Here is a 12,714-nt window from a genome sequence, read left to right on the forward strand (position 1 = left end):
AGCACGCAGTCTGAAGGCTGCAGTTTCCACCTAGCAGAATATCCAGACATTTTATGCATATCATTGCTGTCATGTCTAAGAAGAAAGGGAGCAGGAGAAAGTGCACAAGATTGTATTTTTGAAGCACGCACTGTTCATTTGTTCTTATGCTGAGGCACTTGGCAAGGCTTCCCACTTTGTTGCTAGGCCCCAGGAACTGAAGTACCTCAGTTCAGTGACATAAGAAAGAGAACAGCTCCTCAAACAAATCACATTCCATTTTTCAGTTTGTAACTGAGAATGATACCTTGTCTTAGGCAAGAATGCAGGGAATCGTGCTCTTCTTCTGTTCACAATACAAGAAACCCAGGGACTCCTTGTAATACATTTTTTTAAGAGCTGTTGTTTGTTTTCAGTTGGTTTCTTCCCTCCTCCTTTCACATATACAATCAGACAGGTAAGTGCAGCTTCACAGAAACACCTACCAATAGAGTAAAAATCTATGGCCTTCTTACCCGCCTACCTCATTTCAAGCAATGCAAAAATCCCAGCTATGTGCTACATAATGCAGAACAGCCAGAAAGGGAGAAAAAATTTCTGCCTACCTCATAGCCCACATTTACACTGCCTCCTTTCCTTGGCATGCTCCAAGGGGACATGCAGGAATGTAGTCAGGGAGGGGGACGGCTCACAGGACAGTAAAGGAAAGCAGTCTGTGCTTCCAGCCCACCAAGGAAATTGCTGTTTTTCCTTCTTCAAATATGAGACCCAGAGCTAAGCTGAAAGGAAGTTTCACTCTTCACTCAAGCCTCTCTCCCAAATGGACCTCAGTTTGTGGTTCAGTTTTAATGCTGCCAAATACGCTGAAAAATAGTAGCTGGAATTTGCCTTCAGTCCAGAGAGTGTGGAGGTTGTGTGTAATTTTTATATTCTTGTATAAAATAGAAACATTGTTAAACTAAAACAATCAATGCTTTTCAATTCCATCAGATGGTTCCATACTTCCCTCTCATGAACCATCTGGACTGTTTTTGTCTCTGCAGCACCAGGAGCCCAGAGAGTGATTAGAAACGAGCATCGTGTTGATAACACGTCTTGTATTTCAGCTCCTGAAGCACACCCTCTAATAGAGCAGATGAGCAATGCCAGGCCAGGACCTTGAGTTTCTAACACTTGTAACCTGCATTTCTGCTTTGGCTCTTTATGTCAGTTCCTGCTAGCAGTCCCCCAGCTAGTGGTGACTGTTTGCAGTCTTTCTATAAAGCAGGAGTTTCTTCCCCCTGAGAAAATAACAAAGACAGGGAGACTCAGTGCAACTGATTTAGAAAGGCAGTTCCAAAGTGAATGCCTTTTTTCAAAGGAATGTTTTACAGCTATTTAGGCCCAGCACTAGCTTTGCAAGGCTGCCATGTAAGCTGCCCAGTCTACAGTAGCAAAGTAAAGATTTTAGATTATTTTTTTTTCCCCAGCTTTGAGACTAATTCAATTTGCTAGTTTCCTTACAATGCAATGTCCTGGAAAAAAAAAAAAAAAAAAAAAACATTTCAAATTTATTTCACAAAATAATACAAACTCCCATGAATGGTGTTTATTCAAGCCCAGAATGTTTTCAGGCAGAACTGCAGACTGAGAATACGAGATGAAAGGATATGAGTTTGCTCGCTAGCATTGTAGAAGCTGAAACCTACAGCAGAAGTGGATGGCATTAGAGTTAAGACACTTCACTCCCATGAAACACTGCAGAAGGTGCCCCACTGACAAGGCCTGGCCTCTCATACAATACCCATCAGAGAGGTACTACAAGGACAAATGAGGACCAGCCAAGTTAGGGGCAGGTTCAGCATCCATAGAAATACACGGGGAGTTTCTTGTCGCTGTTTCAACAGGAGCATGACCTAAAACACATCTGCCCATTCAATCCAGCAGACATGCAGAGTTCAAAAGGTGCAGACTCATTCACCCATTTTCACATTTGACTTCTGTTGATAATGGCAGGCAGTGACACAAAGCACTTTGTTTATTCAGAACAATCTTTTAATGCCATCTCGCCTTCCAAATAAATTAGCGAATAAAATATCTAAATCATGAGGTGATCACAGGACAAAATCTTCCCACCAGAGAAAAGAAAATCAAACACTTTTTAACCTTGTTCTGGTTTCATTGATTTGTTTCCTCCCAAAACATGGGAACTCTGTAAAATTTTCATTTGCATGAATATCAGAGTGCAGTAAACAGCAGATTCTTCTCTCAATCATGCAGGTTACATGATCAAAAAGTACCAATACTTTAACAAGGGAATTGCTGCTACAAAATCCTGAGAAAAATATTCCTGGAAAAGTTTTGTTTGCTTCTTTCTTTGTTAGCTTATGCTTGTTTTGATGTGTTCTGTCAGTCTGTTTTTCCTGGGTAAGAGGATAAAAACAAACAAAAACAATAAAAGCTCTTTGCAGCAAGTTATCCCAAAGCACAACAAACCTTTATAAATGAAACCTCATGTCTCTGTAAGAGAGGGACTTCACAAGCACTGAAAGGCTCAGTCACTCTCTGAGATCGCACAAGGACCTGGTTGTGACTCCTGTGATACTCATAACCCATCACAATCTTTATTTTGTACTGAATTAGTTATGATTCCTAAGAAAATTACTGTTTAGATCTTGCTTTAGTGTAGTCATGCTGGAAAGTAACCCCTCTACAAGATAGGAGGTTTTTGAGTAGAACGGTCTGATCCATTATAAACCCTTTTTAGATTTAACTCATAACCGTGAGCTCCGGAACTCAAAACTTGCATTGCTTCTCAGTTATTTTTGTACTGAAATGAAAGTGCTGCATCACTGTAAAACTGCAAAGTAATGTTGATGTAGCAATGATTACCAGCTGTATCATTAGAGAAGCCCAACTGTACAGGGTGTGTATCCCTTCTTTTGCTAGTCTTTCGATTTTCGATGTTGGTCTAGACAGATGACAGTGTTTCCAGACACCTATTCCCAAGGGACTTGTCATGCCCTCATGCTAGCAGGTGCCACTTGGAGGAATGTGAAATACCCTTGCCACTGAGCTCAAGCTTCATCCCTCACACTGGGGTTTGCCCTGCCAGAAAGCAGGCAGAAGCAGCACCAGCACACTGAGCTCCTCCTTTCTGTAGTTTTTTGCTCATGCCATCTCTTTACTCAGCCAGTATATAAGAAGCCCTCCTGTCGGCCATTCCCAGCACCAGACTATCAGGCAGCAGATTTAACTCTGTGATTGCTGCTTCCTGTCCCTTTAAACACCAGATTCTTGATTAATAATTTGTATAGTTCTGTAAAAGGGCAAAAATGCCTGTGTGAAAAAGTTTAAATATATAAAAACATTTCATAAAAATACTTAATAAAAAAATCAGAATGCCCCGTGAGCCTGTAAACATAGCCTGTAAATCTCTGTTAACTGGAATCATTTGAAAAGCAGTCTTTCAGGCTCTCTTCTGCCCTGTCCAGTAAGATTTTAAGATAACCTAGATAAATGCCACTTGTACTTCAACACCCGTCACTCCCGTCTTCTTCTTTGTTTCCATTATGACAGATTGTTTCCCTGTGTTGGCAATTTCCTTTGGAGATATCATTTGTCTTTGCTCTCAACAGAGTTCTGGTTGGTCTGATTTTGAGGCCTTCCTACAGAGTGGGTTTGAGGTCTGACTGGTAATAAAAGCAAAACCAAGATGCTCAGAATGTGCATGTGAAAGTACATAGACCTGGGAATAAAAACAGAAAGAGAATATTATATGTTTGTTGGTAGTAACATAAACTGAGTGACCTCATTAAGCCCATGTAGAATTTAGTGCTACTGGATGAGTGCAGAATTCATGAACATGACCTAGTAAGCACCAAAATAAAACCCTGAGTCTCACCCAGCCTATGCATCAATGAAAGTGTTGCCATAGATGTTAATGAGGCAACGAATCAGTCAGCTAACTCCAGAATCCAAAGTCTGAGAGCTCAGAATGCCTGCATAATTCAACCCTAGATTCACTCTGTCTCTCTTTCATTATTAGAGCACGCAGGGCTATGTTCTGAAAATAAATCCTACATGAACATCAGATTGTACAAGTGAAAAATAAAATAATCAACTGAATGGGAAAGAAAAAAAATTATTTCAAAAGCTGAGATCTGAAATAAACCAAAACATTCAGTTTTTACCTGAGGAAGGTAAGATATTGGCAGCTATAGGAGGGTCTTGTTTTTGAAGGCAACTACTCAGAGACACCTTTCTGTGATATCTCAGTAAATATCAAATATTTTTATTTCAAATAACTTCATATGCACAAGACTGAACAGAAACCAAAACTACTTAGATTAACCACACAAGGCTGTGGCTGCTTGGAGAGGTACCATTTTGGGAACAGTATGGTCCAGCTCTTAACAGTGGAGATGCATCTTTGTATGGTCTCATGCTTTTTGCTGTAGTTATCACTATCCTCACAAGGTGCCTACTACCACTGTTGGGTATCAAAGCCCCAAAAATTCATGTCCTAGTCCAATGGCCAAAAATTTCCTTGATTCTGCATTTAAGTGTTAATTACTTTAAAATTCACTGGGGCAAAAAAATACTAAACTGATGATCCAGCTGGGAACAAAGGTGGAAAATAATTTCCTTCATTCAAAACCTGGGTATCCAGTACCTTTTTTTGGATACTGGCATAGTAGTACTAAATTAGTTACATATATTTGTTTCTGTTGTTTTAAGGCTAGCAATGTAATTTCACATTAATATTCACTACGTGGAATGACTTTTTGTAGCACAAAGGGAACAAACTTTATGCATACGGAGAATTTATAAATGTCCTGAAAGAAGAAAATGTAGACATTAATATGGTGCATGGAAAAGTGTTGCACCCTCCTTATCAGTCTGCTCTTCTGCTCCACGCAGTTGGCGGCTGGAAACCTGTTCTCATCTCACCGAGCCCTTCCTACTGCCAACTCACATTATTCTTAGCCTCTCCAGCCTTGGCCACTGCTGAAGGTGGTTGAGATCTGATTGCTTTGAAAAAGGAAGCTGAGTATGTGAAAAATCAGATGAAGTGAGAACACAGAAAGACTGAGAAGTAAGCAAGAAGAGCTCTGCCTTGCCCTTCATATCTTTTTAAGTCAGAGGAGTGCAGAAATAACTTCTTTATCAGATATCCTGCCCATGCTGGGCTGGAGTGCTGTAGTCAGGAAGAGAGAACTTACTTGTAAAACTTAATTGTGGGCTCAACAGCCAGCATCACAAAGGGTGCAACAGTATAGCACACTGCGAGCTGCGTGACAACCCAGGTGGCAACGTCATAGGTCATCTTGAGAGGCACTGATGAGAGGAAGTAATGTCTGAAGTTGTTTCTTATCTGAAAGTCCAGGAGAAATAAACAGAAAAGAGCAAAAAATTATTTCTTAGGCAAAGTCACAAAAACATACTGCAATAAGAACACATTCCAGTGAATAAGCACTCTCCAGTGAACGTTAGCATGGAAAGCACTGAGAGTAGAAAAGCAGGCAGAATTGCATTGACTGGCATGTTAAGATCCTGCAGTCAATCTGTGGTAAAAAAAAAAAAAAGTGTCCCATTTTCTTCTGTTATACTCACCAGAGAAGGCTCTCATGTTATGTATCCTGGACAATACCTTTGGGGAGGGAAGTTGTTATGATTTGATCTTCCTCTCTCCCGTTTTTGTTTTAGTACTGCTTATCAACTGTGAAACAGTCACTTCAAATGAACAAGTGTGTGTTTATACTGGCAGGCGTACTCAGCTCTCCACAGATTTTGGTTTAGCTTTGGAATGGATCCTCATAAATGAGGGGCAAAGCACATGTTAAGATAGCATGCTCAGCAAGGTGCTCTAGCCATAGGGGCTAATACTGACTGCTAGTTTAATGCAGCTTTCAAACTGACCTGATTATCTATCCATAGTCAAACTCCAAGTCAATAGTGGTGCTTCCCAGCCCCTCCCAAGAGGCTGGTTCAGCCTGATGGATCACCAGTGATAAATGCATTATCAGTGGCTCACAAAATCTGTGTGGCCTTTGGTGACTCTACTCAAGATAAGGTCCATAAACAGAGCCCAGCTTACTGCATCAACATGACAGCAGTCCAAATTAGGCTAATGCTCAGCCCATCACAGAGTCTTCTGAAAGATTGTGCTTAGAGCTGATTGCAAGTCAGCACACACACAGGGCATGAACTAGCAGAAGTATGGACTCAAGCTTAACCTTGAATGCCAAAATACTTTGCCTGCATTCACCTAGCCGGTAGCACTACCAAACTTCTAACTGTACACTCATGCAATGCTTTCTCTGACAGCCAGGGGCAGCATCGCAGCACAGACAAAATTAGTGCTGACTAACTACTGGGATACTTGGTAATTAGCATTAACAAAGAACAAAGTTGCACTGAACATCGACCCCTGCAAAGGCATGACAGAGAGCTCACAGCAGGGATAAGCTGCTTGAATGTGCCAGGGTGGTCCCTGCAGTTGATAGTTGGAGAGCATCTACTGAGGGCCTTGGAAGAGAACAACAAAAGGTACATACTGCTCTGGCTGCGAGTGTGATAAGGATTCCAGTGAGAAACGTAAAATAATATCCAGGATAGATACCATGCCACAGGGCCGACAGGACAAATGTTAAAGCCGTAGGATACCAAGGAGCTCTGTCATAACAAACACTGTGAAGAAGAAAACAAAACAAGTAGCTGAATCCAGCAGAAGAATGGAAACTGCACTTCAAATCCTTCTCAGTTGTTAACATCTCACTGTTTTCTTACACGTCTCATCTTGTCTCAGTTACAGACCAGGACATGAGCCATTCTCTCTTCATTTATTTGGAAGGTTAGCAAGAAAGAGCTAGCAAGCTTTTATGCAATCAATATCCAAAAAGCACCTGTAAAAATACTTCCAGCACTCATACCAATCAAGTAATTAAAATGGAAGAGAGCAGGCAAGATTTCTCATTCACTGTTACACCTCCGTACTGGAATTACACACTTCTCTACAAAAAACAAAACTCTGATGGTGAATCAAGAACATGTAGAAGGACAAACAGACATCATCAGCCCACCCTTTCCTGGCAAACAAAAGCATTTTTAGGCATTGTCATCTGAGAGAAGTTAGGAACAACAGGGAGTACCTTTGGCTATTGTAAAGCAGGGAATTCCTGCTAACTTTAGCAGCCCGAAAGCTTACTTCAAAGATGCAAGTGAATGATACCAGTTCAAGAATACACTGGCAAGTCTGTGTATTTACCTGAGTTTTAAATGAAATGTTGTGTTTCAAAGAAAACAGTCAAAATAATGCATTTCCTACCACATCATTTGAATTATGAAAAATTGTAGATAGTAAAATTAACTTAGCAGATAGTAAAATAACATTTAACAACAAAAACAGTAATGATAATCACAACGTATCACAACTACGATGTAGTGCCATCATTTCAGGCGCTACACTAACTGACTGTACTCTGAGGTTTAACCATGCCAAGAAGTGTAATAAGCAACAGGAGATAGATCTAGCTACAAAATCTAGGCTTATGCTAGTATTTACATGAGCAACAGACAAGGTTTAAAATAAGAAACTTCTTCTCCATATCCTAAACAGAGGCTCAGTAGCAAGCGTCTTGTGATAACTCCAAGTTGGACTACAGTCTGAAGATCTGGCCTTCTCTCCAAGTTCTAATTGAATTGGATCCCAGTGACCCAAAGAAGCTTGATTCTGATAGTAACATGCATGGAAAACATAATTTACTATAGCAAGAACACTGAAGGCAAAGAGCAGCCTAAAAGATGCCAGCAAAATGCTTTTACTTTTTGCTTTGGAAGATCTGAACTGTTCATTTGTGGCTTTGCTGTTCATATATAAAGAGTGGACATTTTACATTTGCAGGAATAAAACTTTTTAGAATCATAGAATCCTTAGAATTGGAAAGAACCTCTGAAGGCCATCTGGTCCAACTCCCCTGCAACGAAAAGGGACACCACTGCTAGACCAGGTTGCCCAGGGTCTTATCCAGCCTCGCCTTGAAAGTGCCCAGGAATGGGGCATCAATCACAACACCATATAACCTGTTCCAGTGCCTCATCACCCTTGCTGTAAAAGATTTTTTCCTTATAACCTTAATCTGATTTCCTAACTTAAATCTACCCTCCTTGAGCTTCTGAGAACCTAATGAGGTTCAACAAGGCCAAGTACAAGGTGCTGCACTTGGGCAGCGGCAATCCCAGGTATTTATACAAACTGGGAGAAGAACCCCTTGAGAGCAGCCCTGCAGAGAAGGACTTGGGGGTCCTGGTGGATGAGAAGCTGGCCATGAGCCAGCAGTGTGCGCTTGCAGCCTGGAAGGCCAACTGTGTTCTGGGCTGCATTAAAGGGGGAACGGCCAGCAGGGAGAGGGAGGTGACCGTCCCCCTCTGCTCGGCTCTTGTGAGGCCCCACCTGCAGTGCTGCATCCAGGCCTGGGGCCCCCAGCACAGGAAGGACGTGGAGCTCTTGGAGCGGGTCCAGAGGAGGCACTGAGATGAGCAGAGGGCTGGAGCAGCTCTGCTGTGAGGAAAGGTTGAAGGAACTGGGATTGTTCAGCTTGGAGAAGAGAAAGCTTTGGGGAAACCTCATTATGACCTTCCAATATTTGAAAGGAGCATATGAACAGGAGGGGGAATGACTGTTCACATGGGTGGATAGTGACAGGACAAGGGGGAATGGTTTTAAACTAAGGGGAGGATTAGGTTAGATATTAGGAGGAAATTTTTCACCCAGAGGGTGGTGTGGCACTGGAACAGGTTGCCCAAGGAGGCTGTGGATGCCCCATCCCTGGAGGCATTCAAGGCCAGGCTGGATGTGGCTCTGGGCAGCCTGGTCTGTTGGTTGGTGACCCTGCACAGAGCAGGGGGTTGGAACTGTGGTGAACTGTGGTTAAAATCGTTGTGGTCCTTTTCAATCCAGGCCCTTCTATGATTGCCCTTGCTCCATCACCACAAACCCTGCTCCAGAGTCTGTCTCCTTCTTTCCTGTAGTTCCCGTTTAGATTCTGAAAGGCCACAATGAGGTCACCTCACAGCTTTCTTTTATAGCACCAAATAGCACTACATTCCACTAACTGTTATAGGCAGAGGGAACAAAGAAAGAACAAAAGACTATAGACGTATGGAGATTCACTGTCAGTTTTTTTCAGGATGTGTAAACCCAAGCAAATTACTCTTCCACTGCACTTACCGTTTTAGCCAGGCAGCTGTCTGAATATTCCAGTTTTCAATGTACATTTTAAAACTTGTTGCAGTCTAAGAAAGAAGTTCACGTGAAATGTTAGTATTGAAACCTGTAAAATAATACTTGCATTTTAGATTAGAGAAATGATAGACATGAAAAATATTCCTTTCAGTGGCTGATTATCATGAGGATTGTGCCACAGTCCATCATTACACTAACATATTTTGAGATGGAATTAACTAGGCTGATTGCTGCTAACACTTGGCATTTGCTTTGTTTTGTAAATTTAAATATGTTTGATTATTTTTCAAACGACGGGAAATGTGAAGAGCTTTCTGCTTTTTAAAGTTTGGCTTTCCCTATAAGCAGCTTCATTTCTGGAAGAGAGATTTTGCTACCCATTACACAGTGTGGAATTCCCTAGACTGCCATTAAAACAAAGTGTTATGAAAACGAAAATAAATGCATTATTATTTGGAGAAGGAGGAAAATTGGAAAAACGTGGACAGAGTAATGACAAGACTAAATTTAGAACCTAGCTTTCAATCTACTCTCCAGCTTGAGAAACTGGAGTGGACTCCAGGGTCCTGGGGGAACTATTTGTACCTCCTCGCAGCATCAGTTCCCCTAATCTGAGGGAACTGCTGGATCCTGTCCAGCATCAGCTCCTCTAATCCTAGCCAATCCCATCTCTGGTGGTTCCCTGACCCCACTCCCCCTTGCTCCATGCTTTACGACAGCAACCTCCCTGGATCTCCTCATCAAGTAGGGATAAATAACTAGTCTCCAGTGACTCAGTAAAACCACATCATTTTGTCTTATCAGGTGAAGTCAAATGAACGCTAAGAAGAAGGACTAAAGACAAAGGTTTCTGAGGGGAAATATTCAGATATATTTGTGCTTTCACACAAGAATCCTGAAGATCGGCTCTTCACACTCTGATGATAAAGTTAAAAATGATTAGCAATTCCCAATGCAGTACTGCCACATTTTAATTGCATAATTGCAGCAAAAGAAGCCCAGAAAAGAGTAATTTCTCATCCAACTAATAATGACACTGTCTTTTGTCTGCCTTTAAGTTCCCCTCACACCAGCAAGAAAGAAAGGGAACACTGGCTGCCAGAATATGTATGCTGCCAAGGTTTTCTTCAAATTCCCCACAACACGTTTAAGCACTTGTCACATTTTAATTCCCTCACAACTCCTGTTACATGCTTGTCTTCAACTGACTACTACAAATCAGCTCAGTTTGTAGTCATATTTACCACGTAAGTTCCCAATCCTCATATAGTTTTACACAAAAACTTGGTGATTCCTGCTTAAAATGTACTGTACAGTCACACTTGAACTATAACTCCCAGAACTGCCATTGGTGCACAAAGAAAAGCTTACGTGAAGTGACACTGTCTGTAGCCTCTCTTCTCGTTACATGAACAAACCAACTGAGGATGTTTTATTTCCTGCTGACTCAGATGCTCTCTCAAATAAAACTGGGAAATTTGCAAAGGCACAGTAGATCATCACACCTGGCAGGGCTTCTGAGGCTAGCGTGACTCCTCTGCTTTACAATCCTGGAGATAATTTCTCCACTATTTCTCCCTATTATTATATTTCTCCCTATTATTTGTGTAAAGGAGAAAGCTTCTACGGGGCCCATCGTTCAGCAGGTAGAGAAAAGTTCCTGTTTACTTTGTTAACTCAAATGAAGAGCACTGCCTGCATTTCACTGTCCTCCTTTCAACATGAATTGCCCTAGCCCATCCAGCTCGGAATTGTCTCCTGCCCCTAAACCAAATTAGATATTGATTCAAGACCTCAGGGCGGTACTTAGGGTGCTGTCAACATTAAGGAGCATAAAGCATTTCTGGGATGTGTATTCTGCACCACTCAGTGAGAGAAGTGTACACAGGATTACAGCAAAAATAATAATAATAAAAAAATAAGTGAAGAGAGAAAGAAACAGATAAATGATTTTGAGAAAGAGAGAATGTACAAAGATAGTTACAGCTTTGGCACCTTTCAACATTTTTCAACTAAGAATCGCAAGAGCTGCTTCATTTTTGAGAAGAGCTATTACAGCACATTTGCTTAGTCACAGGTCACTCGGCCATGAAGCAATCAAATTGTTTTTATCTGCTTTTCCTTTTAAAAGCATAACTACAGAATTACAGAGAGAAGTTCCCCCTCATTTCTAATGAAAAGCAGCTTTTAGAAAAAAACAGTTTCAGACGTGAACATTTTCACATCCCCCTGGCATTAAGAGAATATTCTTTGGAGCAAATAAATAATGATGCTGGCCATTTCCTAATCAAAGGAAAAATACAAATATTTTACAAAAGACTCATAGACATTAAAAACATGCTGCAGTAACAAGAAAAACATGTGATATATGTTTGAGAAAGCACATGGTTTGCAGAATAGAGCTCCAGATCGGCTGCCATCTAAGCTCAGCATGGCCTCGACAGTTTCCATACAGGTTTCCCTGTATCTGTTACAGCTCCCACCCCTGCTTGTCCCTATTTAGAAGAGATACTCCAGCCATGGGCAGGAACTCAGCTCTTCCATGTGTATGTGCATTTTCTGCTGATGACAGCTTCTCTCTCACTACCACCAGTCATCTCAACTGGGTTATGAAAGGAGAATTCTGCTTGAAGTAGATGGATGGAATACACCGCAGATGGTGAAGAATCATAGCTCCAAGCAATTTATTGACCCACTGAACTCAGCCACAATCTACAGTAATTGACTGCTCATTTATTAAACATCTGATTAATCATTTATTAGCCCTCTATAAACTATTTACAATTGCAACCTGGATATAGAGCATTACAAAGGCTGTGTAACAGATGCTATTTATCTGCCCAACAGATAAAATACAAAACCTCTCCAAATTAAAGATAGGCAGCCTGGTGGCATGGATTTTCTTTCATTCCAGCAAACAATCTCCCCACTATCACACTTATTTATCTGTCGACATGCCAATGTGGCTACTCCTTTAACTCACCTCAATGTTCCAGATATTTAAGTTGGACAACAGGTCCCAACGGAAAGCACCTCTTTCGTCAACTCCACTGAATCCATACCCAGCTGCATTGTTGACTGCATCTGCTGCAATACGAAAGCAAAACGGGTCAAATCAGACTGCTGGAGAAGTGTTTTCTTGCAGCTGCATATGGCACTAAACATTAGAGCCATCTTTGTAGGACTTTGTACCTTCTCCTTCAAAAACAAGTTTGTCTTGGCAGAGGGATGACCTGGATAAGGGGATTGAGTACACCCTCAGTAAATTTGAAAATGACACTAAGTCAGGAGGAACTGTCAATTTGCCTGAGGGTAGGAAGGCCCTTCTCAGGGATCTGGACAGGCTGGATAGTTGGACTGAGGCCAGCGGGATGAGGTTCAGCAAGGCCAAGTGTCAGGTCCTGTACTTCAGCCACAACAACTGCAGGCAACACTACAGGATTGGGGCAGAGCAGTTGGAATACTGTGTGGAAGGAATTATGTTGGTCAAAGCTTGGCTGAACATTAGC

At 41.5% G+C, this 12,714-nt stretch overlaps 1 protein-coding gene across 1 annotated transcript in view; it reads right to left on the bottom strand.

Annotated features, from left to right (window-relative positions):
- Positions 1-1,991: 1,991 nt before the first annotated feature.
- The window catches only part of MBOAT1 (membrane bound O-acyltransferase domain containing 1), a 58,537-nt gene continuing 47,814 nt past the window's right edge, over positions 1,992-12,714 (bottom strand). The window contains exons 9-13 of the mRNA XM_042808731.1: positions 12,189-12,292; positions 9,191-9,255; positions 6,519-6,651; positions 5,184-5,335; positions 1,992-3,706 (exon numbers count right to left, since the gene is read on the bottom strand). Coding sequence (XP_042664665.1) covers positions 3,574-3,706; positions 5,184-5,335; positions 6,519-6,651; positions 9,191-9,255; positions 12,189-12,292 — 587 coding nt within the window. The 3' untranslated portion in view covers positions 1,992-3,573. The remainder of the gene's footprint in view (positions 3,707-5,183; positions 5,336-6,518; positions 6,652-9,190; positions 9,256-12,188; positions 12,293-12,714) is intronic.

The sequence above is a fragment of the Centrocercus urophasianus genome, unplaced genomic scaffold, assembly GCF_019232065.1.
Source record: "Centrocercus urophasianus isolate 14NV4802_14NV808 unplaced genomic scaffold, USGS_Curo_1.0 seq_11, whole genome shotgun sequence".
Classification (NCBI taxonomy): domain Eukaryota; kingdom Metazoa; phylum Chordata; class Aves; order Galliformes; family Phasianidae; genus Centrocercus; species Centrocercus urophasianus.